This window comes from Falco peregrinus, chromosome 4, assembly GCF_023634155.1.
Source record: "Falco peregrinus isolate bFalPer1 chromosome 4, bFalPer1.pri, whole genome shotgun sequence".
Classification (NCBI taxonomy): Eukaryota; Metazoa; Chordata; class Aves; order Falconiformes; family Falconidae; genus Falco; species Falco peregrinus.
Window position 1 is genome coordinate 52,051,400 of NC_073724.1, and position 27,878 is coordinate 52,079,277.

General features: G+C 46.3%; 1 protein-coding gene and 1 pseudogene across 2 annotated transcripts; both read right to left on the minus strand.

Annotated features, from left to right (window-relative positions):
• Nucleotides 1–11: 11 nt before the first annotated feature.
• On the minus strand, nt 12–12,429 carry LOC101914248 (lysozyme g-like; annotated as a pseudogene).
• Nucleotides 12,430–15,672: 3,243 nt separating this feature from the next.
• On the minus strand, nt 15,673–24,900 carry LOC101917885 (lysozyme g-like). 2 transcript variants are annotated; one of them, XM_055803112.1, is made up of 5 exons: nt 20,972–24,900; nt 20,093–20,182; nt 18,802–18,998; nt 18,410–18,548; nt 15,673–17,373 (listed from the first exon to the last, which is right to left on the minus strand). In XM_055803112.1, the coding sequence occupies exons 1-5, from the start codon at nt 21,012–21,014 to the stop codon at nt 17,243–17,245; spliced, it is 600 nt and encodes a 199-aa protein (XP_055659087.1). In that variant the 5' UTR covers nt 21,015–24,900; the 3' UTR covers nt 15,673–17,242. The 2 variants fall into 2 exon arrangements, with proteins under 2 accessions (XP_055659087.1, XP_013160888.3); XM_013305434.3 differs by having other exon boundaries at nt 20,093–24,900.
• Nucleotides 24,901–27,878: the final 2,978 nt, after the last annotated feature.

Below are 27,878 nucleotides of genomic sequence, written 5' to 3' on the forward strand. Positions count from 1 at the left end.
TCCCAACTAAGAGTGAAGGTGTACAGTGATGGTGCATGACCTCACCTTTACTGCACAAAGGAAGGAACTGGAATTGGAAAGCCCTCTATTTAGCAGTTACATGAGAATCGACTGGCTGTCTACCAAGAGTGTCATTTGATTGAGGCAGGTGTATGGGTGACTTACTTTCGTCATCCGGATCTCATGCTTGTTCCTTAGCAAACAGTCTGTCATCTGGCCTCCTCCATAGCTTAAGAAGTGCCTGAAATCCCGATTTGGGAGTAACAGAAAGAGCAGTTCACAACTTGATAAGTTGTGTAATTTGCCTTTCAGGAAATGTGCTGTCTCACTTCATACGTATTTCTTGATCCTAAATGTTTAATAATAGTAGCATAAGAGCTGCAGTCTATGTGAAAGTTCATGCTTTTCCTGTTCTAAAATTGCAAACTTTAGAAATCTAGTGACCCTGAAGCATACCTCTTTGATGCAAATTAGTAATTACGGGCTGCAAGCTTGTAAAATAACACCTTTTGCTGAAGGATCTTGAATAGTACTGTGTGCATATTCTTATCTACAGTTTTAAGAATTGTGGCCAAAGTTAGGAAGCTGCTGCAGTATCAAATGATAAAGTAGTTTTCATTCCAGGGAGCGTAAATGCCATAGTTTTAACACACTGTGAGCCTCTCCATGCTAGACACTGTAGAGGAGTTAATCTTAATGACTGTAGGTTGTGAGAAGATAAGAGGGATACAGCTGCTGAAAATCAATATTTATCCTTTCTGCATGCTTGCAGATAAAACACCAGTAGGAGTTCAAGGGAATAGCTGTATCAGTAGAGTGACATAAAAGCTGGAGACAGTGTGTGCAGAAGAAAAAGGATGGTTTTGCTAGTGGCATTGAAGAGTGAAATGGCTCTTGTGCTAAGTGCTTTTCAATGTCCCGTGTCCTGACAATCTTACGGTACCATTTGTCAACTTGAAAGTGAGACAGCAGTATCAGCACACGAGAAACCCCAGTATTTATCCAGAGTTCATTGCTTACAGGCTGCTGGTATTAATTTTGATCATTAATCTCATAGTTTACCTCTTGTAGTTTGCCTAGAGAGGAAGTAAGTTCAGCTCAAGGCACAAATGAAGCTAGCAGACTCATGAATAGCGGACTATCAGGGCACTGAAGAGGATTGCCTGCCGCATCTACTTGTCTGTCAGAGCCTTAAAAAAATGACACAGCTGCTGCTGTAAAGGTGACAGGGTGCAGAAAGCAGGCTTACTGCTGCTTAAGCTTTTCCAGCTGCAAGGTGACTGCTCCTCTCCTCCCTAGTTGCATTAAGGGTGGGGAAAATCCCTGTTTCCTCTAGGGATCTCCCCTGGCTCTTTCCCCAGTTCTCCTCCTCCTTCTCCACCTCTTATCCATGGGATAGTAAAGAGTGAGTCTGAGGGGGCTGGAGCTGTTGCAACAGTGGATCCCAATGCATGAAGCAAATATTTAGGAATTGTGCAGATAAACATACAACTTGGCAAAGAAGTGAGGCATGAATGTAGATGTGAATAATGAAGCGTGATCCCCCACTAGCCAGGCCCCTGTGGTGCATCAAGGGTAATTAACATGACTGTATGTAGCTGTAGCCTACAGGCCTCCATGCTTAGTTAAAAAAAAATGTTTTTTGAAACAAGATTTAATATTTAAAGTCTGAAATAGGAACAATTAATCTCGTTCCCAAGAGAGCGCTGGGGAAGCAAGCAGTGGTTTCACAGTGCAAAAGCAGTCTGCCCATGCCCTGACATTCACCAGGCTCCTTCCCTGGTGCTGGGAGCTGATAGCTGGGTCAACATCGGCTTTATTCTGGCCAAAGAGTTGGCTGAAAAGCTTTAGAGGGCTGCCTTTCAGCAGGGATCTTACTGCTCTTCTGCCTTTCTGCCTCAAAAGAAGGATGAGGTTTGTGTTTTTAAGAAGGTTGACCATGTCTGCGTTAAACCAAATACTTTTCTATGGTCACCCCAACTGTCCTTCAGCACTGTCCCAGCGTGTGACTCTCAAAAGGAAATACCAGCAATCACAGCTGGATCAACACACTTGCTGATGCCAGTTTTTGTAGTCTTGGCTTGATACTTGTCTGCATTTGTAAAATCTTTTTTCTGCAATGTTCTCTGAGGCAGGAACTCCTACAACACAATGTGCGTGACTTGTCCTTTTGTTTTTAAAATCAGAAAAAAATTGTTCTAACAGTCATTATGATTGAGCTGATATGTTTCATCCTTCTGAGTCTATTTAGAGAGAAGCACTGATTTTGCTGAAGAGTAAGTGCCCTAGAAATCAATACACAGATGCTATAAAACACATTTTTCAAATATAGAGGGCAGTTCTCTAGTGCGTGGACTAAAAGATGAGTCTTACTTGACTGTAATGGGGCCATGTTCAGAAACTTAGGTCATAAGGGAAACTGTCTTAAGGGAGAGAGAAAAGCAGGCTTGATAGCAGGGGCTGGAGGCACTAGCAGACCTTGCATTCTCTGTGTGATTGTCTTGAATATCATCTCAAAGGCAACTCTACTCCCAGCATATACTTACGTGCCCAAGTAGCATCTTTGTTGGTTGTAGGAAAATCTGCTTGCGTTGCAATGACAGCCAGCCAGAGTGGGATCCATAGTAGGCATGAGCTTGTGCACGGATGTAAGGGGAGATGAACAACTGAATTTGGTGCCCTACCTGCATAGCTCAGACCTTCCAGTTTTGTGGTTGCCTCCAAAGCTCCAGTTCTGTCAACATTCAGTATATTTCCGTAATGCTCCAAACAGCCTAAGAGCAGTATGTACAACCAGATGTTAGGCCAGTGCAGTGTGTGGTGCATGCGGTTAAAATGTTTTCAGCTCTGTGACTGAAACCCGTGGCATCATTTCAGTACTAGTGCAGGCATTTGTGCTAGCAGATGCGGTCATGTTATTGTATGCTCTGGGAGGGATTACCTCTCAGTCATGCTAGCATAAAGTGATCGTGTCACTTGTGATGCAAACTGGCGCTTTATGCACTATTAATCTCCCTGAATTTTACATTGCCTGAAAGTTTGCTGTCAGGTCTAAGCTTGTGACTTGGGCTGCCTGCATAGTCAATGGAGAAAGGCACCTTCAAAAGGTGTTTTCTTTGATTCCAAAATTAAAAAAAAAGATGAGTCAAAAGAAATCCTACATTACATACAGGCTCCAGCTTGCTTTTCCATAGCTACCATTAACAAGAAAAACTGAAGAGAAACATCGTTCAATTACATCCATTACAATTTATCTGACTTGCAGTTTGTTTGACTTGCAACTTATCTGCATTTATCTGTTGTCTAAACATGCCATTGCACAAAGGAAAATACACAAAGAGCAACTGAGAGGAACAATGCTAACCCAATCGCAGCAGTTAATGGAAAACAGATTTCGGTACAGTGAATTATTTGCAAGAATATTAGATAAACATCACAGACCTGACATGTTTGCTGCAGGATGTCTCCCCACCTTCTCGTTGCACTTCCTGGAGACAAATAGGCTTTTTATCTGCTGTGATGTTTTGCAGCAGCTGGCTCACTGCATTTCCCACACACTGCTGGTATTACAGGAAACAGAGATGCTGAACAACTTGTGCATCCTCCCAAACACAACAGGATTTCAGCTCTACAGCACAAACACAATTACAATGTAAAAAATGAAATACCTTTTAATTTAATTAAAAAACTCATTGCTAACAGTTTGGAATTAGGAGGAGCCTTGTCTGAAAACCACTTCCCTCACCTTCAGTTGTTGGAAGCAGTAATTGCTGACAAGGGGAAGGCAGGAACCTGTGCTTTTGGGTGTAATAAAGTTTTTGCAGCAAAGACCCAGGCAACAATAACATGACACAGAGCTGCAACTGCTGAGGATTTGGGTATGCAGAGAGTATGCCAGGTCCCTATTGTTATCCCCTCTACAAAGATGAAGGCACAAACCCCAATTAGGCAGCACGGATCAAAGGTACTGTAGCTGTTCGGCAGTAAGGAAAAAAGCCACTGGATGGCAGACCTTCCCATCACTGTTAATTCATCCTGACATGCTTCTCCCCCATGGTAAATTTCATGGTAAAATTTTAAAATCATGGTAAAAACAGATGAAATGCTGTTTTGCTTTTTTGTCAGCTCTTTCACATTTTAAGATGGGGAATTCATCATGTGTCATTGCATTGAAAGATTCAGTTCTGTAAGTTTTTCCTGTACTTTTGATACGTCCTGTAGAGAGCTGGCTGCAAAAAGTCACAGTAGCCTATGCATGGAACTCTTCATGTTCATGATAACGAGTGAGTTTAAAGAAGGCTGAAACAGAGGGAAGTATGTCTGGCAGGAAGGAAAAAGAACAGATATAGTTCATACAGAAGTGACATTAAAAAAAATTGACAATTTGAAATACCACTGAAGGTGATTCACAAACCAGTAATCTCCAAATGGCCTGTGCTACAATTCCCTTATAGCTGGGAGAGAATCATAAAGGGTGTACTAGTTTGTTGCTTCTACATCTCAGTAATTGAGGGAAGCAGGTAGATCTGTGTTTTCTGGAGCCCTATCTGGAAATTACTGTTTAGTCAGTCATATATACATGCATGGAGTCTCACATGTTCTGGGAATTGTTTTCCTCAACAAACTTATGTTCAGACTACTAGTGATGATGGCAAGCAGGCTCTTTCCAAGCCGAGGTGACTTGCTAGGCCAAATCTGTAGTTACAAGACAGATTCCAGAGCAAGCCTGGAAGGAAAGCCAGCAAGGCAAAAATCAGGATCAGTAAGTTACAAAGCCAGGCGCAGGCTGACTTCCACTGCAGCTCAGGTGAAGACCCAGGGCGAGGTTGTGACCTTAAATGCAGCTCCTGAGCCAGCAGGCAGAAGGTGCGTGGAAGGGGAGAACTGCCGAGGCTTCTCATGGTGTGGTGTCAGAGCTGACCTTCAATGCAGGCAGCCAGACCCCTGGGAGACGGGGAGAAGAGGCTGCAGAGCCCGTCAGAGCAGTCAGGGCCCAGACAGCACGGTCACCCCAAAGCTGACTCTTCTCCAGGCTGAGAGGACCTGGCTCCCTCAGCCTCTCCTTGTGTGTTCTGTGCTCCAGCCCTTCCCAGCTTGGTGGCCCCTGCTGGACTCACTTCTGTGTGTCAGTGTCCCTCTTGTATCAGGGAGCCCCAAACTGGATACAGCACTCCTGGCGTGGTCTCACAAGCACAAAAGGGAGGGAAATGATCGCTCCCCTCTCTGCTGGCTAGAATTTTGCTAACACAGCTCAGGGTGTTCTTAGTCTGCATCTCTGCAAGGGTCCATGGTGTCCACCAGGACCCCCAGGTCCCTTTTTGCACAGCTTACTTTCTAGACAGTTGTCTCCCAGCTCATACGTGCGTGGGGTTACTCTGTCAAAGTGTAGGGCTTTGCCTTTGCCTTAGTTGATTGTCATAGGGGTTACCATCAGCCCATTTCTCCAGCCTAGAGGTTTTAATTCTGTTTACACTGCTGTAGCGATCCATGCAGCCCTGGGAGGCACCCGTGGAGGTGATGCAGAAAGGATCAAGCAATAGAAACGTTTTGTGACTGCACCTAAAACCCAAGGGGAGGCCGCAGCCCGGAGAGGATGGGCTGCAGGGTGTGGGAGCTGCACGGGGCTGCCTCTGTTGCTCCTTGTGATGGAGGAGAGGCGAGGTCCTGCCCTGCATCCTGCATCCTGCATCCTGTACCCTGAGCCCACCTGTCCCTCAGAGGCCACCCCTCCTGCAAGACTCACAAGGGGACCGAAGTGCTCCCTCCTCTGATAGTCTGCTGGCAACTGAGATATTGAGGACGGGGCTGAGGGGGTGCATCAATGTCTCCTGCTTCCTGGCTGCAGGGCCTGTGTCCCTGACTGCTTGGGGTGAGGCAGTGAGGGACACCAAACTTACCCAGGCCAGCAAGCATCGGGAACCCGGGGTGGTTCTTCCTGAGCACACAGAACAACCTAAAAACTAATCACTCCCCATTGGCATGCATGAAGACATTAATATATCTCACTGCTTGCTGAATAAACTAAAAAAACCTCTTTCTGAGCTGATGGAGTATGTCTCTCGGTTGTATAGGCAAAGCGATACACAAATAGAGTTGCATCTCTTTTGATAAGAGACCCCAGTGGCAGCTCCCCTGCTCCGGCACAAACCAGGATCCAGCCATCCACAAGAGACTTGTAATGCTCACTTCTGCTGGTTTTTCAAACCTGCATCTTCTACAACACTTTGGTAACTTCCTCTAAATCTCAAACCCCAGTATTTAATTCAGAAAAAATAAAATTAGTAATGTTCAGTGCCCTGTGCTGCTGTGCTTCCACCATGAATGCCCTTATTCCCTGCCTGTATTCTGTTTACAAATTGCCTTCACCACACCTGGACAGCTTTGCCTGAACCTCCTGAGCCTTTCTTTATACTCAGAAACTGGCATTTTTGAGATGCAAGCTGTCTCAATCATTGTGGCTATCTTCTTTAGGGTGAGTTGTACTCTGGGAGCACCCATCTTCCCTCACTGGCTGTGAAGGGAGCTTAGGGAGACAGGCTCATGTGTGGATGAGAGCCATCTAAGTTTAGGTATCTTTATTCAAAATCTTGGTATCTTTATTCAAGCAGAAATCTCATGCAGCAAAAAGCTGCAGCCCTTGAGCTGCTGGGGAGATGATACTGCTGCAGGGAATGAGAGGAGCTCATGCCCTGGGCAGTGGTATCTTATCTACTTGTCCTCAGCTCAGCTTCTAGCACAGGACTGAGATCTGGGGAAGTTCAATATATGAGGAAAGCCACCTTCCATTTTATGGTAGTCTGGCACTGTGATTAAATACATTGGGCTGTGATTTTGTGAGACTTCACAGTATTTTTTTCTCACGTAAACAGAATCTGTTGCACCATAGACATCGGCATGGTGGCAAGTATGTTCTCTGGAGTGGCATTTCCCAGATTTCCAAAGGGAAAAAAAAACTCACCTGCTTTTTGGTGAGTGCAGGATGGGCGTCTCTCCACCTGTATCTTTTATTTCATACCCTATTTGTGGAGGGAGACATGGTGAGGGCTGAACTAACCAGCATCTAGCTGTTCTTCAGGTGTTTGTCCCAGACCCATCCCAGCATCCTGGGCTGTGTCTCTACTGCTCAAGAAAAGAGGGCTGGGACTGACCCTGGACTGTCAGCTGTGTGGCACAGAGGGGGCTGCAGCCCTCCCACCTGGGCTAGCACTCTCCTGAGAGACTGGCCGTGTCCACACTGGTGGCCCATCTGCCCCTGCCTGGGGGATTGTGTTGGTTTTGACTGGGATGAAGTTAATTTTCTCCACAGTAGCTAGTATGGGCCACGTTTTGGATTTGTGCTGGAAACAGTGTTGGTAACACAGGGATGTTTTAGTTACTGCTGAGCAGCACTCACACGGGGTCAGTGCCTTTTCTGCTCCTCGCCCCACCCCACCAGCGAGCAGGCTGGGGGGCACAAGAAGTCGGGAGGGGACACAGCTGGGACAGCTGGCCCCAACTGACCCAAGGGGTATCCCGTACCCTATGGGTCATGCTCAGCGTGTAAAGCTGGGGGAGGAAGAAGGAAGGGGGGGACGTTTGGAGTTAATGGCGTTTGCCTCCCCAAGTCACCGTTACAGATGATGAAGCCCGGCTTTCCCAGAGATGGCTGAACACTTGCCTGCCGGTGGGAAGTGGTGAATGAATTCCTTGCTTTGCTTTGCTTGGATGCACAGCTTTTGCTTTGCCTGTTAAGCCGTCTTTGTTCCAACCCACGAGTTTTCTTACTTCTGCCCTTATGATTCCCTCTGCCATCTCACTGCGGGGGCATGGGTGAGGGGCTGGGTGGGGCTTGGCTGCCAGCGGGGGTTAAACCGCAGCAGGGATGCTCCTGTGACAGCATGCTCTGCCAGCATTGCTTGTCAACAGAAAAAAATAATGATGCCTTGTTGTTTCAGCTTTTTTTTTTTTTCGTAAGAGCTTTTAGCGAGCCTAGCACATCTCTGAAATGATTCAGACAACCCTTTGCCTCAGCATTTCTCAGTGCTGTGAGGGGGAGAGGTTTCTGGCATACGCCTGCTTGTGAGTAGAGGGACTGTAATGACCTAGGCTTTGCCAACTGTGTTTGCCACCTGGTGACAGACACCAATGCTAAGGATACCAATGTCATGTTAACGAGGGGTTATTTGCCTGCAGTTGCCCAAGTCAGAGGGTCTTGGAGCCCCTTGCCTCTGTCCACCAAGCTCTTTGCCAGCCCTTAAAAGACCTCTTCCTCTGCTCCCCAGCCACATTTCTGCACACTTACAACCCTTTCCCTGCCATCTCACATGCCAAAAATACCACGGGGGGAAAATATCACCCGCTGTGGGTGGGGGAGTCTGACTGGTGTCTTTGGAGGCTGCGGACAGTCTCCAAGGGGTGTGTAGGGGGCAGAAAGCAAAGCGCAGGAGGACTTGTTGGGCACACTTTATTAGTGGTGGGGCTGACTTGTTCTGCTGATGTCCTTATTTGCAGGTTCCATTTCCTTTGACGGTGAGAATACCATCTCATAGGTATATATATATATATAGGGTGTCATCCCACCTCTGACAGCATCTTCACAAGATGGAGCTGCTGCACAGGGCTGACTGTGATGCGAGGAGTGGCACACTGCTCCCCCAGGTTTACCTTCATTACTTAATACCTGGACAGAGGATTGCCTCGTGGACCTGGCATATTTGCTCGAGATGATTGGTGTTTTAACATTATCTCTTGGAAACCTCATGGAAAGAGAAGCTGACAATGAATAGGGGAGTGGGGATTTCCCCGCACGTTTAGTTGGAGCAAGGCAAGTAGCACTGAGCCGGTTATTAATGGGTTGCTGTGGTCACGGGATTAGCTGAACCTCTCTCTGCACCCTCTCTCTGTCTTCTCTGAGGATCCCTCAGGCCCCACAATTTCACCTTTCCGGTGGAGCTTGTGTTCCTGTTGTGGGACCACAGTGCCAGCTTTCCCAGCTGCTCTGCTCTCCTCTGCCTCTGCAGTTTATTCTCCCTGGTAGTCCACAGCTGGATGAATGTGGTGGCCCAAAACAACCTTCTTAAAAAGTTGCTTCTTTAACTCTAAAAGCAACCAGCTTTGTGGGGAGAAGGGCTATAGGTACCAAAGTGCCACTTAATATGCTAGGTCAGCTGTTTCAGTCCAGGCCCATTATGCCTGGGGAGCTGGCCTCACTTTTGCTGACTCTCCCTTACCCAGACCTTGAATGACTGATGCCTAAACCATGTTGGTGCTTCCAGAGCCAATGTAGGGAGCTGCTCTGTGCAGCGTCCATGCAAACTGTTGCTTCATTTCTTACTATGTGTGCTGAGAAGATTACATCTGCATTTTACGTTATCTCCTCTGGCTGCATCTTCACAGAGCCACAGAAGCACAGACTGACCAGTGTTGGAGAGGACCTCAGGAGGTCTGTAGTCCAACCGCTTGCTCAAAACAGTACCCACTTTGAAGCTAGATCGGGTTTCTCAGGGTCTTGCCCTGTAAAGGCTTGAACACCTCGGAGGATGGAGATTCTCCATCCCCTCTGTGCAATCTGCTACAGTGCTTAACCACCCACCATTTTATGTGAAAGACTCCTTTTCTTTTTTCAGGTCCAAATTTGCCTTGTTGCAGCATGTAACTGTTGCCTCTGACCCTCCTGCTGTGCTCCTCTGAGAAAAGTATGGCTCCATCTTCTCTATAAGCTCCACAGAGGTATCTGGAAATGTCTCCCAAATGCCTCGTATTCTCCAGGCTGAGCAGACCTAGTTCCCTCAGCCTCTGCTTGTATAACTCGTACTCCACCTTGGTGGTCTGCACTGGTCCACAGCACATCAGGGTCACTTTTATACTGGGTAACCCAAAACTCAGCATGAGTGCCAAGTAGATGAGAAGGATCACTTCCCTGGACTTGCTGGTGATGCTTTTCCTAACGCAGCCCAGGAAGCTGTTGGCCACCTTTACTGCAAGGCTGCATTACCCACTCGTGGTCAACTTGTTGTCCACCAGCACCCCCAGGGCTTTCTCCACAGAGCTGCTTTCAAACTAGCTGGTTTCCAGCAGTACTGGTGCCTGAGGCTTTTCCGACATGGGTGCAGGACTTGGCAGCACCTGTAGTTGAATTTCATGGGATTCCTGTCCAGCCTGCCCACATTCCTCTGGCTGCAGTCCTGTCTCACCAAACACCGGTGAACCTGCTGGGAGTGTTCTCTGTCCCACGTTGCTGCTGAAGGACGCTAAGTAATACTAGCTGCAGGATCAGTCCCTAGGGGATGCCCCTGGTAGCTGGCCACCAGCAAGACTTTGAACTGCTGGCCATCAACATTTGGCCGCAACAGCCCAGCTAGCTCATCAGCCTCTGTATAGAGCAACGTGACAGTCCTGCTGCTGAAACAGCTCGGGTATGTGGTAAGTGCGTAACACCTACCTATAGCATGTGTATGTAGCAAGGGCCACGACGATCCGGTCAGTAATTAGTATCCGTGAACTGTCAGTAGGCAGCTCTTGATCACAGCACTCACATGGGAGAGACAGTTCTGCCTTACCCAGAAGCCAGATTGCAGGGCACTGGATCAGATCCAGTACCAATTACTTTTTACCCCTCTCTCCTGTCTCTGGCAGGAGGGAAGAACAGCCTCCAGCAATTAAATGTTTCAAGGCAGATGTCTGTGGGATAATCTGCCCCCCTGTATGGCCCTTGTGGCTCAAGCACGCAGCCGTGTCCTGTTAGAGATTGTCTCCGCTTCTAAGCAAAAGGTAAAAAAAATATGCTGCCAGGATTTTTATTATTATGACAGGAATCTATACTCCTGATTTCTGTAACCATGCACATATCCAGACCCCTCTTCAGCTCTGTCAGTTCCTTAATCTGAATCAACTGAGGTGTGGCTGCATAGGCAGGGATTTTATAAAATAAAACCTGATTTAAAGGACAGAAATGGAACAAATTTTCTTCTTGCAGCAAGAAACCTTTCCAGTTCTGGAAAGTTCCAAAGTGTTTCTGGAAAGTGGAGGGCTGCAGTAGGGCAGCTCGCAGGGTGAAGGCACAGGAGAGTCAAGTCAGCTATATCCCCACTGTGTGGGTTGTTTCATGCTCTTGAACGTTTCTCCTCTATTGCTAATTAGCTAAATAAGAGCAGGGTAAGAAATTTATGATCCTAGTTATGCCTTCAGGGGAGAAACTGGGCAGGTAAGAAATTAATGATCCTAGTTATGCCTTCAGGGGAGAAACTGGGCTGATAGAAGCTTCCCAAAGTAATTAAGCCCATTTAAGCTGTGGGAGATCACCTAGCAGGTGGTGGGATGCTCTGGGTGCTGGGAGCTCCTGTGCTAGGAGCAGGTCCCTGATCCCAGGGCTGCACCGTGTCCTTGTAGATGGTTGAGGCATATGAGGAACTGGTGAAACTTCATGGATAAGAGGAGCAGCCTAGAAGGAGCAGGCTGCACCTGAGCTGTAACGCAGCCAGGCTGTGGCACTGGAAATTAAAGAGCTTGTAGAGGAGCATTTCCACTAGAGGCAGGGGAAAGCTGACATGCAGAGAACTACGTGATATGGACCGAAGTGGTCTACAAGGTGGACATAGCTGACATTCAGTTTACCTCTGAAAAAAACCCAGGAGGGAAATAAACAGCACGCTCACAATAAATGGGAAAGACAAAACAGAGAGAAAAAAGTAGTAAGTGTTCGGCATGCGCAATATTAAGCAATGAAGCAAGAGCAAACTTAAGAATTGCTTCTGCACAGTTGCTAGAGGATTCAAAAACAAGCGAGAAGAACCCAAATGCCTGGTGCCAAGTGACAACCCTGAGATAGCGGGCATCTCAGAGACTTGGTGGAGGCTAGAAAACCAGTGAAATACAGCACTAACAGCCTCATAGGAATGACAGAGTAGGATGCAGAGGTGGAGGAGTGATGCCATATGTGAAGGATAAATGTAACAGCATAAAAATATTACAGGAAAAGAGAAGCACCCTAAAAACCTGTGGGTGGGAGTCCCAGTCACTACCAATAAAAATGCTGTAGTAGGACTGTACTATTGGCCCTTTATGACGACAATGAAAGTGGTCAGTGAGACCAGAGAAGCCGTGAATACAGGATGGTTGTAGGAGTGGAAGCCTGCATATAGGCTAGATCAATGCCTCGTCAGGATGAGATTGCAATAAATCCCTGCTTCCAGGAAGAACTGGTCTGGGAACCCACAGAAAGAAATGCTAGAGAGTGGTACAAGGGTTTCAGTTGCTCTGAGGCTGCGATCCTACAACATGATCGCTTTTAACACTGAAATGGGAAAAATCAGGCCATGTGCATCCAGTATAAGATTATTCGGTTTCAAAGAAGACAATTGAATAAACTGAGGCAAGCATTAACACCAACAGCCTCCATCAAAAGTGAGCAGCCCCAAACCAAAGACACCTGCAAACATCTTGGAGACTGCTCAAAAAAAAAAAAGAAAATGTTGTCCCCTCAAAGGAGAAGTGACAGTGACTGCCATATGGAAAAGGCTGCTATGCAGGAAATGGAAAACTTGTCCATATGACAATTGGTGATAAATTGACATAAAACACAGGAGCATGTGTTTTATAGATGTAAACAAAGAAAAGGACTGAAAAAGTTTGGAGAGTACCTTGCAAAGGATACTCAGACTGTTGACAAAAGGTCTTCAAAGATATCAAGAGCAGCTAGGGTCAGGACTGCTTGGTAAAAAGGCATGAAAGGGACACTCGGGGCTGACAAAGCCTTAGTAGTCCTGCATAGCCTTTGTGCCAGTCTTTACTGTGGAGGCTGTGGGGAGGTTCCCACCCTGGGACAGTTGATAGCGGCCTGATTAATTCAGTGTAAATAGTAAGTAAGTACTGGAGCATCAGTGCCGGCATGCTGGTGGGTGCCAGTGTCACCACCCCTGATTGTGGCACTGACCCCAGAGGGGTCCTTGGGACCACAGGCAATATAGGAGAGTGTACATTAAAGATAAGATCACTGAGGTGATGGATAAACCTGGTCAGCTAGGAGAGAGTCAGCCCAGCTCCCATAAGGAGCCTACCTTGGCTCCTGATGGTCTTTTGGGGTGGTGTCAGTGAATATGTGAATAAAGGCCAGTGGGTAAAGCGTAGCTGGGTCTTCAAAAATAATTTTATGAAGATTCAAACTAGCATTACCGAGTTTGCCATGGCTTTGCCACCCAGGAGGCTGTGGAGGCCCACAGCACCAGCATGTTCACAAAGTGACTGGATGGATTCATGGACAACAACACCAGACAGAGGGTGGATGCGTCTCCTGCCACCCCTGTCAAACAGCTGGGGATGCTGGGCCATAGGAGGAAAATGGATTGCAGAAAGCAGCCAAGCCCATGTGTCCTCCCCAGCCAGCATCTCCTGCTGCTGCTGCTAGAGACAGACTTCAGGGGTGACCGACCACCGGTATGACCCACACAGCATTTCTCATATTCACCTGACACCTCGTTCAGAGCAGGGCCAGTATTGCCCTTTTTGGCCTGGATATAACATGAGGTTGCTTTGATCAGGGAGGAAACCCCGTAAGATGATCCTTATATTTTGGAGTAATGTTCTGAGTGTGCCCAGGGCAACCACCAGAGAAGCACCGTCCTGTGAACAGATTGCTGGCTGGGAAATCCCAGCCCACTTTTTCAGTGAGTAAGGAAGCAGAGCAAACTGTTATTCAGCACTGCGTTGCTGTGGTGGCATTTCCCTTTGTTTTCTGCACGCCTTGGAGAGAGGCATGGACATGTGGCTCAGAATGATCCAACTCCAGCATTCAGAGTCAGTCATCAGAGCAATCTGTTCACTCACATGGCTTACGGCTCTGGCCCACGGGCACTTGTTTTTGGCAGTGTTTTCCTACTGCTTCAGTTACTGCTGAAACAAGTTGTTTGGTTGCTGCCTCTGCCTGGTGTTTATGAAAGCCGGTCGTTACAGCCCTGGACTTCAGACAGATCCCTGCTGAGCCGTGGGGGGATCGGTCTGTACCACCTGTAGCTTAGTAAGTCAATGAGAGAAAGCTCGCCACCTCACGTTTGCTGTTTATTGTAAGATGCGCATTTAAAAGTATTCCCCAATACTGACATTGGTTGTAAAACCAAAGCACAGGACCCTGAGAGAGAAGGGTTTTTTTCCCTGTCTGTAATATGTTGTCTTTTCAGTTTGCTGACTGCTAATTCTGATGCAGCGATGTTAGCCTGGAAAGGTCCTTAAACAACACCTATTGCATTTCCCTGCCCTACAACAGCGTGACATACAGCTACTTTTACTTTCCTGCCCTACAACAGCGTGACATACAGCTACTTTTACTTTTTGGTCTCGTTTATTCTTTAAAACGGCCAGTGAATGTTGCATTGCTTCATTACCCTGAAAGTTTTCTGAAGTACCCAACACAAACCTGCTGCCAAACTCTTGCTCCTTGCCTTACCCTCGAGGGGAAGGACATGGGTCATGGCCCTCCATTTCTTTTGCATATTAGAACATCCTAACTGTGGCCACTTTCTTTTTTCTAAAAAAAAAAAAAATAAAATAATAATAAAAAAAATTCCTTGTTTTGTATAGGCTGTACCTTCCATTTGAGTTGCAATCCTCCTGAGCACATTTTTGTTCTTGCAACAGACTCAAACACTGTAGCCAAGCCTCACTGATGAGGACAGCTGAACAGCTGACGGGAGAATTCCCCTAGGTGCTTCATATACAGTGCTATGACAAAGATAAATCCCCAGATGGGATCTTCCCTCTTCTGGTTTTTCCCCCTTCCCCCTTCCCTTGGCATCAACTAGTTCAGTTCTCACTGGATTCTACGATTCTATGACCAGGAAAAGATTGGAGGGGATGAACTCACTGTTTTCTGAGAAAGCCTTTGCTTAAATCTTAAGGCAGTGTGCCAGTGTTAAACTTCCCTTAATTATTTACTCCTTCCTGCCAATTTATCAAGTAATTATATTTCAACTCAGTTTCTACAGAGATTTTCCTTGTTCACTACAAAGTGCTGATACCCTAAAATAATACTTGCAAATATGGAAGTCTCATAATCAGGATTTTTAAATAGCCTCTAAAAAAGACGTAATCCTTTGTGGCAATGCTACACGAGCCGCAAGGCAGGTCTGCAGGCCCTTGGGTGTTGCTACCATAACGTGAAGCAGCACCTTCACAGGTAATGCATGCAGAAATTGGACTCCTGAGGAGCTCACAGATCTGCAGAGGGATGGCAGCACCAGTAGTGATGACAGGGAGCTTGCTGGCAGCAATTAAGGGTGACTTGAAGGGAACCAAAGAAAGCTCCACTCTTGTTCACCTCCAAACTTGGAAAAAAAAAATCATGCATGTAGGCAGCAATGAGATTCCCTGCTCTATTTGAAGTTTATACTGATCTACCAAAAATGCATTCATAGATTTTACATAAGAGGTTTGTATAACATAGAGATTTATATAACATAATGCACCAAAGACTTCAATCTATGGATTTTACATAAGCTATCTCAAGTAGAAGGGATCAAACCACATGATATGTTTCATGAATTTCTATTTAAAAGTAATGATTTTACTAAAATTATCTTAATATAGTGCAGAATGCGCTGAAGACCAAATAATATATAGTTTAATACCTGTGGCTGCTCAACACTGAATTGTTTTCTGTAGTCTTAAAAAACAAAAACCAGTAACGTAAGAGAAATCCTAGAGCTCTCTCTGGTCTCCAGAGGTGATAAAATGAGTTTGCTTGCAAATACATTAATCATGCACAGTCCTTGCCGCAACGGTGAGCAGATGAGTGACTGATGAGACAAGGAACATTAAAATTGCTCCTCCTGCAAAAGCTGTCTGCAAACCAGCTCTCACGTCACGCTGCCTGCACTGACCCTGCGTGGCAGCCCTGGCACACGTGCAGCACAGCCCCGTGCTGCCAGGGAGGGCCCGACAGGCACATCGCTTCTGCATCGGCAGCTGGCAGAAAAGTGCCCTGATGCCTCCAAAATGGTTGTTCAAAAGGCTAAATGTGAATGCGCTGATCCTCCTGTTCACAGGTTTGGGGGCAGCGGCCAGGCTGCCTCGTGCCCTGCCTCCCAGCCCAGCTACGCTCACCCACCCCAGTCTGCAGCACCATTTCCCTCTCCCTGTTTTCAAATTGAGTTTTAAGCCCATTCCAAGAGTATCAAATTGGATTATTTACTCAAATTGCAGGTTGCTGCCCACTGGGTCCTGTGAAATTGAAAGAAAAAAAAAAAAAAGAAAAAAAGATTGGGATTTGACTTTTATCTTTATTTTCTCTCTTATTCTCAGTATTATTCTCAGTAAACCTAGATTTGCACCCAGACCCATCCACATCGAAGAACGCTTCCAAACAGAGCTTATAAACCCAGAGCTAATTCACTGCTAATTAGAAGCTGGGATTCCTGGCAGAGGGACAGATGCTGAATCGCTTTTAAACTTGGAGGAAACCCAGCATAAAGGTGCCAAAGCTAAAGCAGGAAAGGTTGTGGGGTTTTTTTACTAACACCGTTGTTGTGGTACAGCAGCTGGGGTGGGTATGGTTGGGGCCAGCTCCTGCTCAGAGGGCTGCTCTCTAACAGAAAGGTGTTTTGCATGCCTGCTGTGGCGCTTGCAGTATGTCCCATATAGAGGATTTCCCCTGTGTGAGGCTGCTTTTCACCCTGAAGAGGTCTCCAGCCCCATCACGGCCATGGGCTCCAGGGCTCAGGAGACTAACAGAAGCAGGTTTGGCATTGTCCCCCACAAAGCTGGCCGCAGGGATCCACAGCTAGCGCAGAGACCAAAGGCTTGGTGAGAAGTTTCTTCATTGCCCTGTAGCCAGCGCAATCAGGGGGTAGAAAGACTTTAACTTGGGGCTTCATCCCCCCGCCAGCCAGGGAAAGGGAAGGAGGTGCATGGAGGAGGTGGGAAGAGCACAGCCAATGCCCAGGCCTGGGGGATGCACGAACAGCCCTGGGTTCAGCTGCGACCAGGAAGAGGCACCTTCCTCACCCGACACTTGAACACTGCTGGTCTGTCCCCATCTGCCTCTCAAAGGCCCAGAGCTTGTGGTGTCTCATCCCCGTGGGTCCCCTGGAAGGCAGTGCCGAGCTTGCCCACCGGCAAGTGGGGAGCTGGTGTTTGCTGGAGCAAGCAAGGTGCCGTTGCCATTGCCACCAGCACTGGTCCTGCCAAGAGACCCGAGGAACTGCTCTGGGTGCTACGATCACTACTGGGCTAGTTTGTGTGAAGGAGAGGCTTGGTTGCGGTGCAGGTTTCTGAGCTAGAACCCGTGTCTTTTGAAATACTGGGCTCGCCTAATCACGCTGTTGACATAGTAGTTGTCCCTGTTGCATGGGTCTTCCTCGTAGACCTGGATGTTGCCCATTTTTGCACGGTAGGTGCAGATTCCCCCTGGGAAGAGTTAAGAAGGAGTCATTACAGTCTTCTAAGTAAGAAATAGAGATTTAAATGTAAAAATTCCTAGCCAAAAAGGCCATGCATGTCACCAAACCTACACAAGTGCTTGGGAAATGGCCAATTCTGCATTATTGTTGGAAAGTGACTGATTTTGGAAAATCCTTATTTCTATAGCGAAGGAACCCGTGACCCTCTCCAAGTGCAGGTGGGAATGGCATACGGGTCCCAGAAAAAGGTGTAATCTAAAAAGGCAGCGGCGGAGCAAGGATGGGAGATTATGAAATATCATAGGGTGAACAAACCGGCATGCAAATAACATGGACTACAAGCAAACCTGGATCCCAAGCTTCCTTGACACAACTTAACAGCCTGCCACAATAAGCCGGTTGTGTTGCAGTGCCTCAATTTCTGCCTTTCCCAGTGGCTTTTGGTTGGTTGGTTTCTATCTGATCTATCCACCTGTCAGCCAGTTCACTTGTAAGATGAACAGATAAGAGGATAACTTGAGACCTGAGCACAAAACCTCTTCCAGGGAATTTAAGGAGGTCTTGGATCTGGCCATTCACCAGCAGTGGCCCAGCCACTCAGTGTAGTGTCCCTCCATGGGCATTTGTCACTGAAGTCAAGGAGCAACCTGCTGAGGCTGTGCCTAGCACCTTCGCCCAGCCCTGCATGGGCGCCTCCATGCCACTGCAGCAGCTCCCAGGCAGGGCTGGTTTCCTGCTGCTTCCTACGCAGCAAAGCTGCCAAGGAGCTTGGTATCCCACCACAGACTTTCTTCTGCAGGCAGAAACACGGTGGCCCTGTAGACAGTGCTTTGAGTTGAGAGTCTGCATCTATATTCAAATGTCTTGGTCTGCTCTTTCAGGGTTGCTTCTTTTAAACTAGAACACTCTGGGGCTTGTTTTGGTAAGAGAGGCCTTAAAATGTGCCAGATTGATGCGCTTTTTCCCTTAAAAGTGACACCAACAAATGCACAGCACTCCCATCACTCAGCGTATCCCTTTCTAGTACGTAGCCCATCACGTACCTCTCAGCTGCTGGTCCCACGTCCAGGTAGGATGCCTTGCCCGTACTTCATTAATTGCAAGAACCAGGATAGTTGAGCACTGATTTATGTGTTCTTCACTATCCCACAATCCAAAAGGGTGGTATTGCTGCCCGTCAAGCTAGAAAAGTCAACCAAGAAAATAGGTTTCCCTCTGAACATAACAACCACTGTAGCTTTCCCCCTTCTTCAGAGTCCCAGTCTGTGATTCACTGTTGTGACCTTATTCAGGACAGCAGTCATGCAGGACCTTTGATGTGGAGGGAACACACTGAAGTTCTGTCTCAAACACAGAACAGTCATTTGCTAAGGCAAGGCCCTGGGATATACACCACACTAGCATTCTATTACTCGTAGTTATCATCCTGACATACCTGCATCAAGCCATACTTCTGCCGTTCCTGGTCCCAGCCGTTGTTCAGGAGCAGGCCAACACGGCTCTCCTGCGAGATGAGGGCAGCGATGAGCGCTGGGTCCAAGCACAGGTTTCTGGCTACTCTTTTAATTGGGACCTCATACCTCCTCAGGCGGATGACGTCTGCCTCAGCAGACCTCCGTAATGTGGCAAGTCCTGTGGCACAGGAAAAGGCAGCCTTACACACCCTCCACCCAGAACCCTCGCTTTCCCCTTGAGCACGTGTATCAAAGGAGTAACTCAAGTTTTGAAGAAAACGCAGCTACACTGAGTTGGGCAGTGGCACTTGAAGAGCCAGCACAGCCCTATCGGCTCTGGCTGTGGCTGGGGAGCCGCTGTGCCAGCACCCAAGGATGACGAGGGGAAGAGGGCAGCTCCTCAGGAGGTGGGACCGTGCATTTGTGGTTCTCTTCTGCTGCCACACCGCTGGAAATGTGGCTCTGGAGTCAGGAAAGTGAAATTTCAAGTTGCATTTGAAAAAATCCAGAGATGCTTTACTACTGACCAGCCAAACTGCAGTAACAGCTATGTGGTTAGTTTGTGTATAGAAAGGCAGGGTTTTTTTAAAGTAGCTTTGGAACAGAAACAAGCAAATAGGTTCAGATCCATGCTTGGGCACAAGCGGTCTGGTGTCTGTCCTGGAGGTGCCTGCATCTGAGGTACGTGGCTAAGTCCCTGGATGTCTCAGCAGTAAGAACTCAATGTAGTCGGCTGTGTGGTTACAAGGGACAGTAACACAGGGCAAGAAAGAGGCAAATAGGAAGGAATTACCGAAAACAGGTCACCCAGAGGTAGGGTGGTTACACACCTGGGACCTTCCCCCTGCGCATTGTGTCTCTGGCAGGTCACCGCTGGCCAGCTCAGCTGACACGCCAGCACTCAGGACCTGGCTCTGTGCATCTTCCCTTTTGAGCAGACAGGCCCTGGGGGTTTGTGAAGATGCTGATACTAAAGTCCTGGCTGATGAAGAAGCTGTTCTAAGTGAAAAGGAGTTGTGCCATTTCCCTTTGTTTAGAGGCTGAGGATCTTGACTATGCAACCTGAAGTTTGTCCTCTCACTTCCCACCAGGGCTGGAGGCTTCATAGTACCTGCCAAGTGGCTTTTGCTTTCTCTGCCAGCAGGTTTTGCTTTCTCCCTTTTGGCTAATTGAATAGCTATTCTGCATTTAATTAGGCAAGAGCAGACAGAAGGCAAAGCATCACTGTCAGGTACAAACAGGTTGACAAATCAAGCAATGAATGGTACCTACCACAGTCTGAGGCTCTTACGGCTGTACAGGAGACTGGAGGTGCTTGAAGAGCACTTATGTCACCATAGCAACTGTAGCTCATGGATGGAGCTGGAAAATTAAATGGAGGTGTTTGAACACGTAAGATCTCAGAGCAATGCTGTACAGCATGCTGCAAGTGCATACAAGTCAAGCGTGAGGGATTCATCCAGACCTATAATCCACAGCACCTTGTGTGTGGTTGGCATTGCTCTCCATCAGTAATGTTATCAAAGAAAGCTAGAGAACAGAAATTTGTTCTTTTCTAGTTGAAAAGGTTGAAGTGAATGAATCTAACGACAATTCAGGTGAATAGGCATCTGCCCTGTTAGGTCTAAAGGCTGGTGTGGGGAAGAGGGGAACCACAGCCTCTGCATTTATTTCAGAAGGCTCTTCCCATTCAACGCCTCCCAATGTCCAGGAACCCTTGGGCGATGGCTGGCAGTACCTGAGCACCCTGGCTGGGAGCTTCTCCTGTCTCCCTCTGTAACTTAGCGAGGAATTCATTCAGGAGAGTGCTTGCCTCAGCCTGGACAAATTACCCTGCTTCCTCAGTAACTGAGGAACGAGTAGCCTCCGTCAAACAGCTTCCCACATCTGTGAGACCATTTCTGAATAGGCAGAGACATCAGATAAGGTTAGCTGGGAAAATCAAGAGGAGGTATGTCTGTGACTCCCTTTTGGTGTCAGACCCATAATCCAGATGTGCTGGTTTGAAGGATATACATTGGTGGCAAGCAGCCGAGGACAATGCCACACAGAGAGGGGACCTCAGGCTTGACTGCACCCCTCTCTGCAGTCCCTCTGCAAACAGCTCCTGGGGCACTCTCAACAGCAACCCAAACCCAAACCCTGGCTCACCAACAAGGGCCATAAGGCACAGCAAGAGCAGTGTGGGGATCATGGTGACAGCTCTCCTCAGCTGCCTCAGGAGACCTGGAAACACAGCAGTCTGCAAAACATGAATAAATCAGTGCTGATTTTCAACAGCCCTCTAGCAAGGTTTGCACGCCCAAAGCTCCCACCCCAAGACACCAGACATGGGATGGCATTAGCTGAAGAAGGGTAGGGGACCAGAGGCACCCTCTCCACAGCACAGTCCCCCGCCTCACCTCCTGCATGGGATGCAGCTGCCAGTTTCAGAGAGTTGTGATGGGAGGAGAAGCAAGTGATGGGAGCCCCATCTGCTTCTTGTTTCCCCCTTGTCTGGGGGACACAGGCTTCTCCCGCGGCAGAATGTCTCTTCCATCTCTGTGTCACTACGCCAGCATGTCGAGAGGGAAGGGCCAAGCCTGGGGAGCTCAGGAGCAGGGAGGTCCCCATCGGCAGCCTGGGCCAGCAGGGAATTTTTTAGCCCCTGTCCCTTTGGATTGCTTGCTCACGTAGTGCCTTGCTCACAGGGGCCCCTCCTGAACACCCATAGCATGTCTTTACAATGACAAGATACAGCACTTTTGCTTTAATTATATAGATGTTTGAAGTTGAATGTGCTACAGAGTGCACACGTCCCTTGTCTCTCTGTTCAAAAAGCAATGGGATTTTTTCTTGGCTTTTGGAAAAACATGTTTTCAAAAATCAACAATATGACCCTTAATTCTCTGCTAAGAGCATGCAAGGCAACTCCAAGATTTATCTGGAGAAATAATACTGTTGTGTTAATCTCTGTATGCAATAGTGGCAGATAATCACTTTAGTAATAAATGCATCTGTTGTGCAAATTAATAAAATTCCGAAATGTCATCAGATGATAGCTATCAACTGCAAAAAACATTGACCATACTTGCCTTGCTGGTGAATGCATTTAAACTGAGCAATTTTTACAGCTTACAAATGTTTTTTTCCCCACAAGGGTTTCAAACACAAAACATGCCACGAGTCTTGTAGGCAATCGTCACACAATGCTGTTAACACTTGAAAATGCCTTATTGATTTTAATAATGTATGACCTTTTTCCTAGCCTGCATTTCTACTGCAAACCAGATTGCATGGATGCAGAAATGTAAATAGTCCACTGATGTCATTGGAAAGATTCCCTCATCCTGAGTGAGCTTATCCAGGCCAGCAAACACCCATGGCCAGAGCTGGGTACATGCAGCAGGTCTGAGCTCTAACACTAACACCAAGTATTTGCAAGCCTGGATCAATATAGCTTGACCTATGAATTCAATGGCAAATCCATACAGGGCCCTATCGAAAGCTACAGGCTGTAGCTGTTTCCACATGCAGGAAATATTGCCAGCTTATCAAGTTTCAAGTTTTCAGCCTTTTTTTTTTCCCCTCCCATCACAAAAATCATTGCAGGCCTTGGGTAGAAACAGTATAGCAGTCACCATATTGACAAAAGGCTATATCAAATCAAACCCAAAGCTCCTGGCTCTAAATAAATATTCTAGGAGTGAATTGAGACTCACCTGTCTTCTGTCAGTCTTCCTGTGAGGCAGGTCACTTGATGACTTTTATATATATGTGAATGAAAAGGTACCCACCCTATGGCCTTTGGAACGTTAATTCCTACCTAGTGTGATGACATTTGTTTTAAAGTACAATAAGTAATATATATTAAGAGCTTAGAACTCTTATGATTCCTTTCATCCAAAGATTTGCACAAGCGGTGCTTAGTAAGGCTCAGGACAACTCTGTGAAAGGCAATAAATTCTGTTTTTCCTCCATCAATAAGCACATTGATGCACAACGGCTGACTCGCAGAAAGCATTGCAGTGAATCAGTGGCAGGGGCCAGGCAAATATCAGATCCCTGTCCAGTGCTCTCCTTGCTTTACATCGGAGATCGGTTTGGACACATTTTGGGGAGGATTTTTTGTCTTGTTTCCTCAATGATTTCAGCCTGGCAAGCTTTTAATTAAGTATCATACTTCTATATGGATTCTAAAAAGACCAAAAGAAAATGATGCTTAAAGAAAAGCATCTCACTGCTTCATTGCTTACAGCAAGCCTAATGCAGGAGGGTGGCTTGAATAGTTTGATAGCAGCAGCAGGGTTTGAATTTCAGATTTGGGGAGGCAGGTTGCTGCAGCTGAAATGAGGAAGAAGGTGAACTGGTGTCTCAGAAGCTGAAGCCAGTGGGAGCACACAGAGAATTTCTTAAAGATTTGCACCTTGTGGGTGAGCCACTTTTCATGCATCTAAAATATCTGAGTCACTTGGAGATGGAAAGACAGTCTGGGATGCCAGTGGCCTTCAATTCAGTCCCTTTCCCCACTTTCTTCTCGTCCCAAGACTCTGTCCAATGTGCATGGAGGCTAGAAAAGCAAGATGTTTTTCCAATAGCTTTCTCTTCGTTATTTAATACATTCACAAATCCATCTATTCCCATTGCTCTCCATTGGGCTTGAGATGTGGAGGGTAGGAAACACTGTTTCAGCCAGATACTAATTACTGGGTTCAAAACCAAGCAATGGTTATTAGTCTGTAAAGCACAGGAAATCATCAAGTGGGCCTTGTCACTGTAAAAATCAATAAACGCCAATAATCACGGACTTAGATGCTGAGATAGTATGTAGGAGGGATTCTTCACTGGAGAACCTAGCCTTGTTGTTACAGGAGGGCTGGGACATGAGTTAAGGTGAGTCTTAAGTATAAACCACCTTTATTTGGGTGAAACACAGAAATAAGAGACATCTTCCCAAAGATGACAAGGCTAGTAATTCATTCTTCATGTACAAACCTGATATCTTATTGTGGTATCTCAGACTAGACTACCACTTAATTCTTTTACTGGAGTTTCACATTTTAAATAGCAAAAGGTAATGTTTGACGTAATTTAAGGTAGAGAATCTATGTGGTATCTTTGGAAATAACAGGTAGGACATAGGGACAGTGTGGTTTTCATCCTTTCAATAGGCTATAGTGACTGAAGAAATGCTGGAGGGGAGGAAAGCCAGGAGAAATGAGCTGGGAAAAGCTCCGAGTGCACAGCTTGGCAACAGACCTAGTAGATACACTCATTCGCCTTCTACAGAACAAGACAATCTGTATTAGAGAGATAAGTGTTTGCTCAAAAACATCAAAAGCATTTAGTCTTAACATGCAGTCACCTTTTATACAAACAGTATCACGTTAGTGACAATAAACTAGTGTTCTCTGTCACTGAACTGAGGACTTGGGACCTTCTTTTGCAAAGTAGCCTCTGACCCGAGGTAAGATTTCTTTCCTAATGCACTGGCCGCTTGCTGACGGTCCTTGAGATAAAGGTTTGAGTTTAAATACCATTTGTCAGTGCTATGTATTTTCTCTCTCGTTTATTGTGCATGTAATCACAGATTTTCTACATTTCACAGTACTGTCACATGAATTCTTAATGCCTGCTCTTCATTGCATTGCTCTTTGTTTACTCATGGAATGGTGGATTTTATGTTTTAAGTACAATTATTTTTATCTGTCCTACTGTATGGTCTTAGGTCCCTGAGACAGATTCCTTGTATTCACACAATTTTCAGTTTAAGGCCAAATAAAAGGATATTTTTTCAGCAGCATCATGAACGGGACTTTTTCTTAGTGAAAACCTCTTCATCCTCAAAAAATTTGCCGACTGCCTTTTCGAGTGAATGCCAAAAGCAGGCAGACTCTACAGAAAAGAGGTCGTGCTCATGTACATGGAACGGGGCAGGGCTCTAAGCCAGTGCACTTGTCCAAGACACCACTACATAAGAGGACCTGCAAGACGGTAGAAAACGTGGTCTGCTGCTCAAAGGTCTTTGTGGGCTTGTAAACCCAGAGCACCGAATTCAGGTGAAATGCCTAATAAGCAGGCTGCATCTGTCACTAGTACTGCTTAATTTTTCTTTTTTATGCTAGATTTAATTCTGAAGAAGAGTTAGATAAAGTCTACCTCTGACAGCCCATAACCCAACAGAAGGGACGTACACAGCTGTGATACGATGCTACTTTTGATAGGCTGAAGAGGGGATGAGTTAGAAGGTATCTTTGTATATATGACTAAAGCAGCTCTTTCTAAATGGCTGGACTTCATAAAGATGTATACAGGAATGCACTGGACTGATGTCCCTGAAGAATGTTACCTTCTCCTGTACACTGACATACCTCTTGTCATATTTTTCTTTATTATTCTTGGTATTTTGTTTAAAAACATAGGTTTTTGGATTCATATGATATTGTGCGACTCTCATTTAGAAGGACAGCAAGTTGCTAGCCTTCATGCTAATAGGGAAGATATATGAAACCCATGGATATATGATGTTATTTTTAAATTAATATTGAAGAAAAATGGTATAACTTAAAAAACCCCAACAACCCTATAATTTTAAACTCCTTTTGCTGTTGTGCAATTTTTACACATAAGGGATGCCAGTACATATATATTTTCCTTGTGCTGGATTTTGGTCAGCACAGCACGTGGCTGGGAGAGACGGGGTGGAATGTTGAGGAAAGAAGAGGCGTTCCATTATCAAATGGTGTCTGCATCTTCTTAAACTTATGAAGCAGGAAAGCTTCCTGGTATTCATAGCGGCATCCTGGCAATAAGCTGCAGTCAGTGACCACAGACACAGTTTCCCCATGGTCTTTTGCTGACGCTGTTAGTTACACTGAGCTAAAGGGAGTACAAAGTGGACAAAAAATGCTGCCTGACAGAACAGCATTTCCCACTTGTTTTACATAAGCTACAAAGGAGCACACGGGAGATCTAAAGCGCAGCAAGGTTCAATATCACCAGTTCTTTCCTGATATTTACTTTATTTATTTTTTTTCCTTATGTCAAGTGATCTACCAGGGTGAGGTTTGTTGGGGTTTTTTTAATTCCACTTAATGGAGATGTGATCACAATGGAGCATTATTTTGGAAAGCATTATGGATTGCACATGTTATTTTCCTTCCGGTTGCAGGTTATAGCATCACATATCACTGGGTGGTGAGAATACTATCTAAAAGTACCTGGAACAATACCCATAATAATTACTGTCTCTGTTGTGAGCTTCACAAGAACTCTGGTTTCATAACATTGGCAGGCAGATGCATTTCTCAGGTTGTTCCTTTTGTCTGGGAGGTAATTATAGGTAACACCAGGTACTCACACACTTTATAATTGCTTCATAGGGAAGCTGCTCACAGCAGCTGACGCATGTTGGATGCACTAACTGGCCAGGTAAAGATGCATCTGTAGCATCAGCTCGAACAAACCCTCTAGAGCTGTCTTTCCCAACTTTTTAAGGGATACAGCCAGTTTAATAATTACATTTCCATAGATTTTGTTTTCTACATCTAGTATACATGTAAGAAATGATAGCAAATGTCTTCAATCTTGTAAGACAGAAGACTCGCAGTTTTCACTGTGTTCAGAAGTGAACAGGTGCTGAGGGCCCCAATCTCTTCATCTTGCCTTTCTGAAGAATGCGGGTGGGCATTGAAATGAATCCTACTCTGCACAGAGCACCTTTCCAGCCATCGTGTAAACCAGCTAAGACCAGATGTGTTTATGAGGGAAGAAAGAAGTATTTTCCTCTGTTCTTTAAAATGAGACTTTCAATTTTACTGTAGGAAAGGTGTTATAGCAAAGATCTCACTGGACTGGATCTTACAAGACCTCAGCTCACATCTGACCTTAAGGATAGATCTATCACCTAAAGCATGTCATTTGGAGTTCATGCCAGGAGAGGGTCCTGCACGTGGGTCAGGGCAATCCCAAGCACAAACACAGGCTGGGCAGAGAACGGATCGAGGCCAGCCCTGAGAAGAAGGACTTTGGGGGGTGTGTTGATGAGAAGCTCAACATGGCCCAGCAATGTACGTCTGCAGCCCAGCAAGCCAACCGCACCCTGAGATGCATCAAAAGCCGCTCGGCCAGCAGGTCGAGGGGGTTGATTCTGCTCCTCTGCTCTGCTCGCATGAGACCTGATCTGCAGTGCTGCATCCAGCTCTGGGCCCCCCAGTACAAGAAACACATGGACCTGTTGGAGTGGGTCCAGAGGAGGGCCACAAAGATGATCAAACAGTTGGAGCACCTCTCCTACAGAGCAAGGCTCAGAGTTGGGGTTGCTCAGCCTGGAGAAGAGAAGGCTTCAGGGAGACCTTATAGCAGCCTTCCAGTACCCAGAGGGGGCCTACAGCAAAGCTGGAGGGGGACTTTTTATGAAGGCACGTAGTGATAGGACAAGGGGGAATGGCTTTAAACTGAAAGAGGGAAGATTTAGATTAGCTATGAGGAAGAAAATTTTCACTGTGAGGATGGTGAGACACTGGCACAGGTTTCCCAGAGAAGCTGTGGATGCCCCATCCCTGGCAGTGTCCAAGGCCAGGCTGGATGGGGCTCTGGGCAACCTGGTCTAGTGGAAGGTGCCCCTGCCCATGGCAGGGGACTTGGAACTGGATGATCTTTAAGGTCCCTTCCAACCCCAACCGTTCTATGATTCTATGATAACAATTAAAGAGCATTTCTGTGTGCTTGGAATTCATGATATGTAGCATTGAGGACTGTCAACGTTTTAGAAACCAAACAGGAAACAATTTCAGACTTTTTTCTAGGGCAGCTCACTAATGAAAGAAATAATTAGCAAGGAGGAAGAAGATCAGGAAAGGAATGAATGTGGCTTTGTGTGTTACAATCATCTAACTTTCATACAATGTCATCTTGGGAAAAAGCCAATGGTTACTGCAAACTGCATCGTTGGTGAAGCAGGTAAGTTAATTTTAAAACCTTTTTTATAAGAGTCACATGCTGAAATCATACCACCAGGCAGATGATGTCCGAACAGGTTGTGTTCAAAAAGGTGAAGTATGTTAACGCAGATTGAACA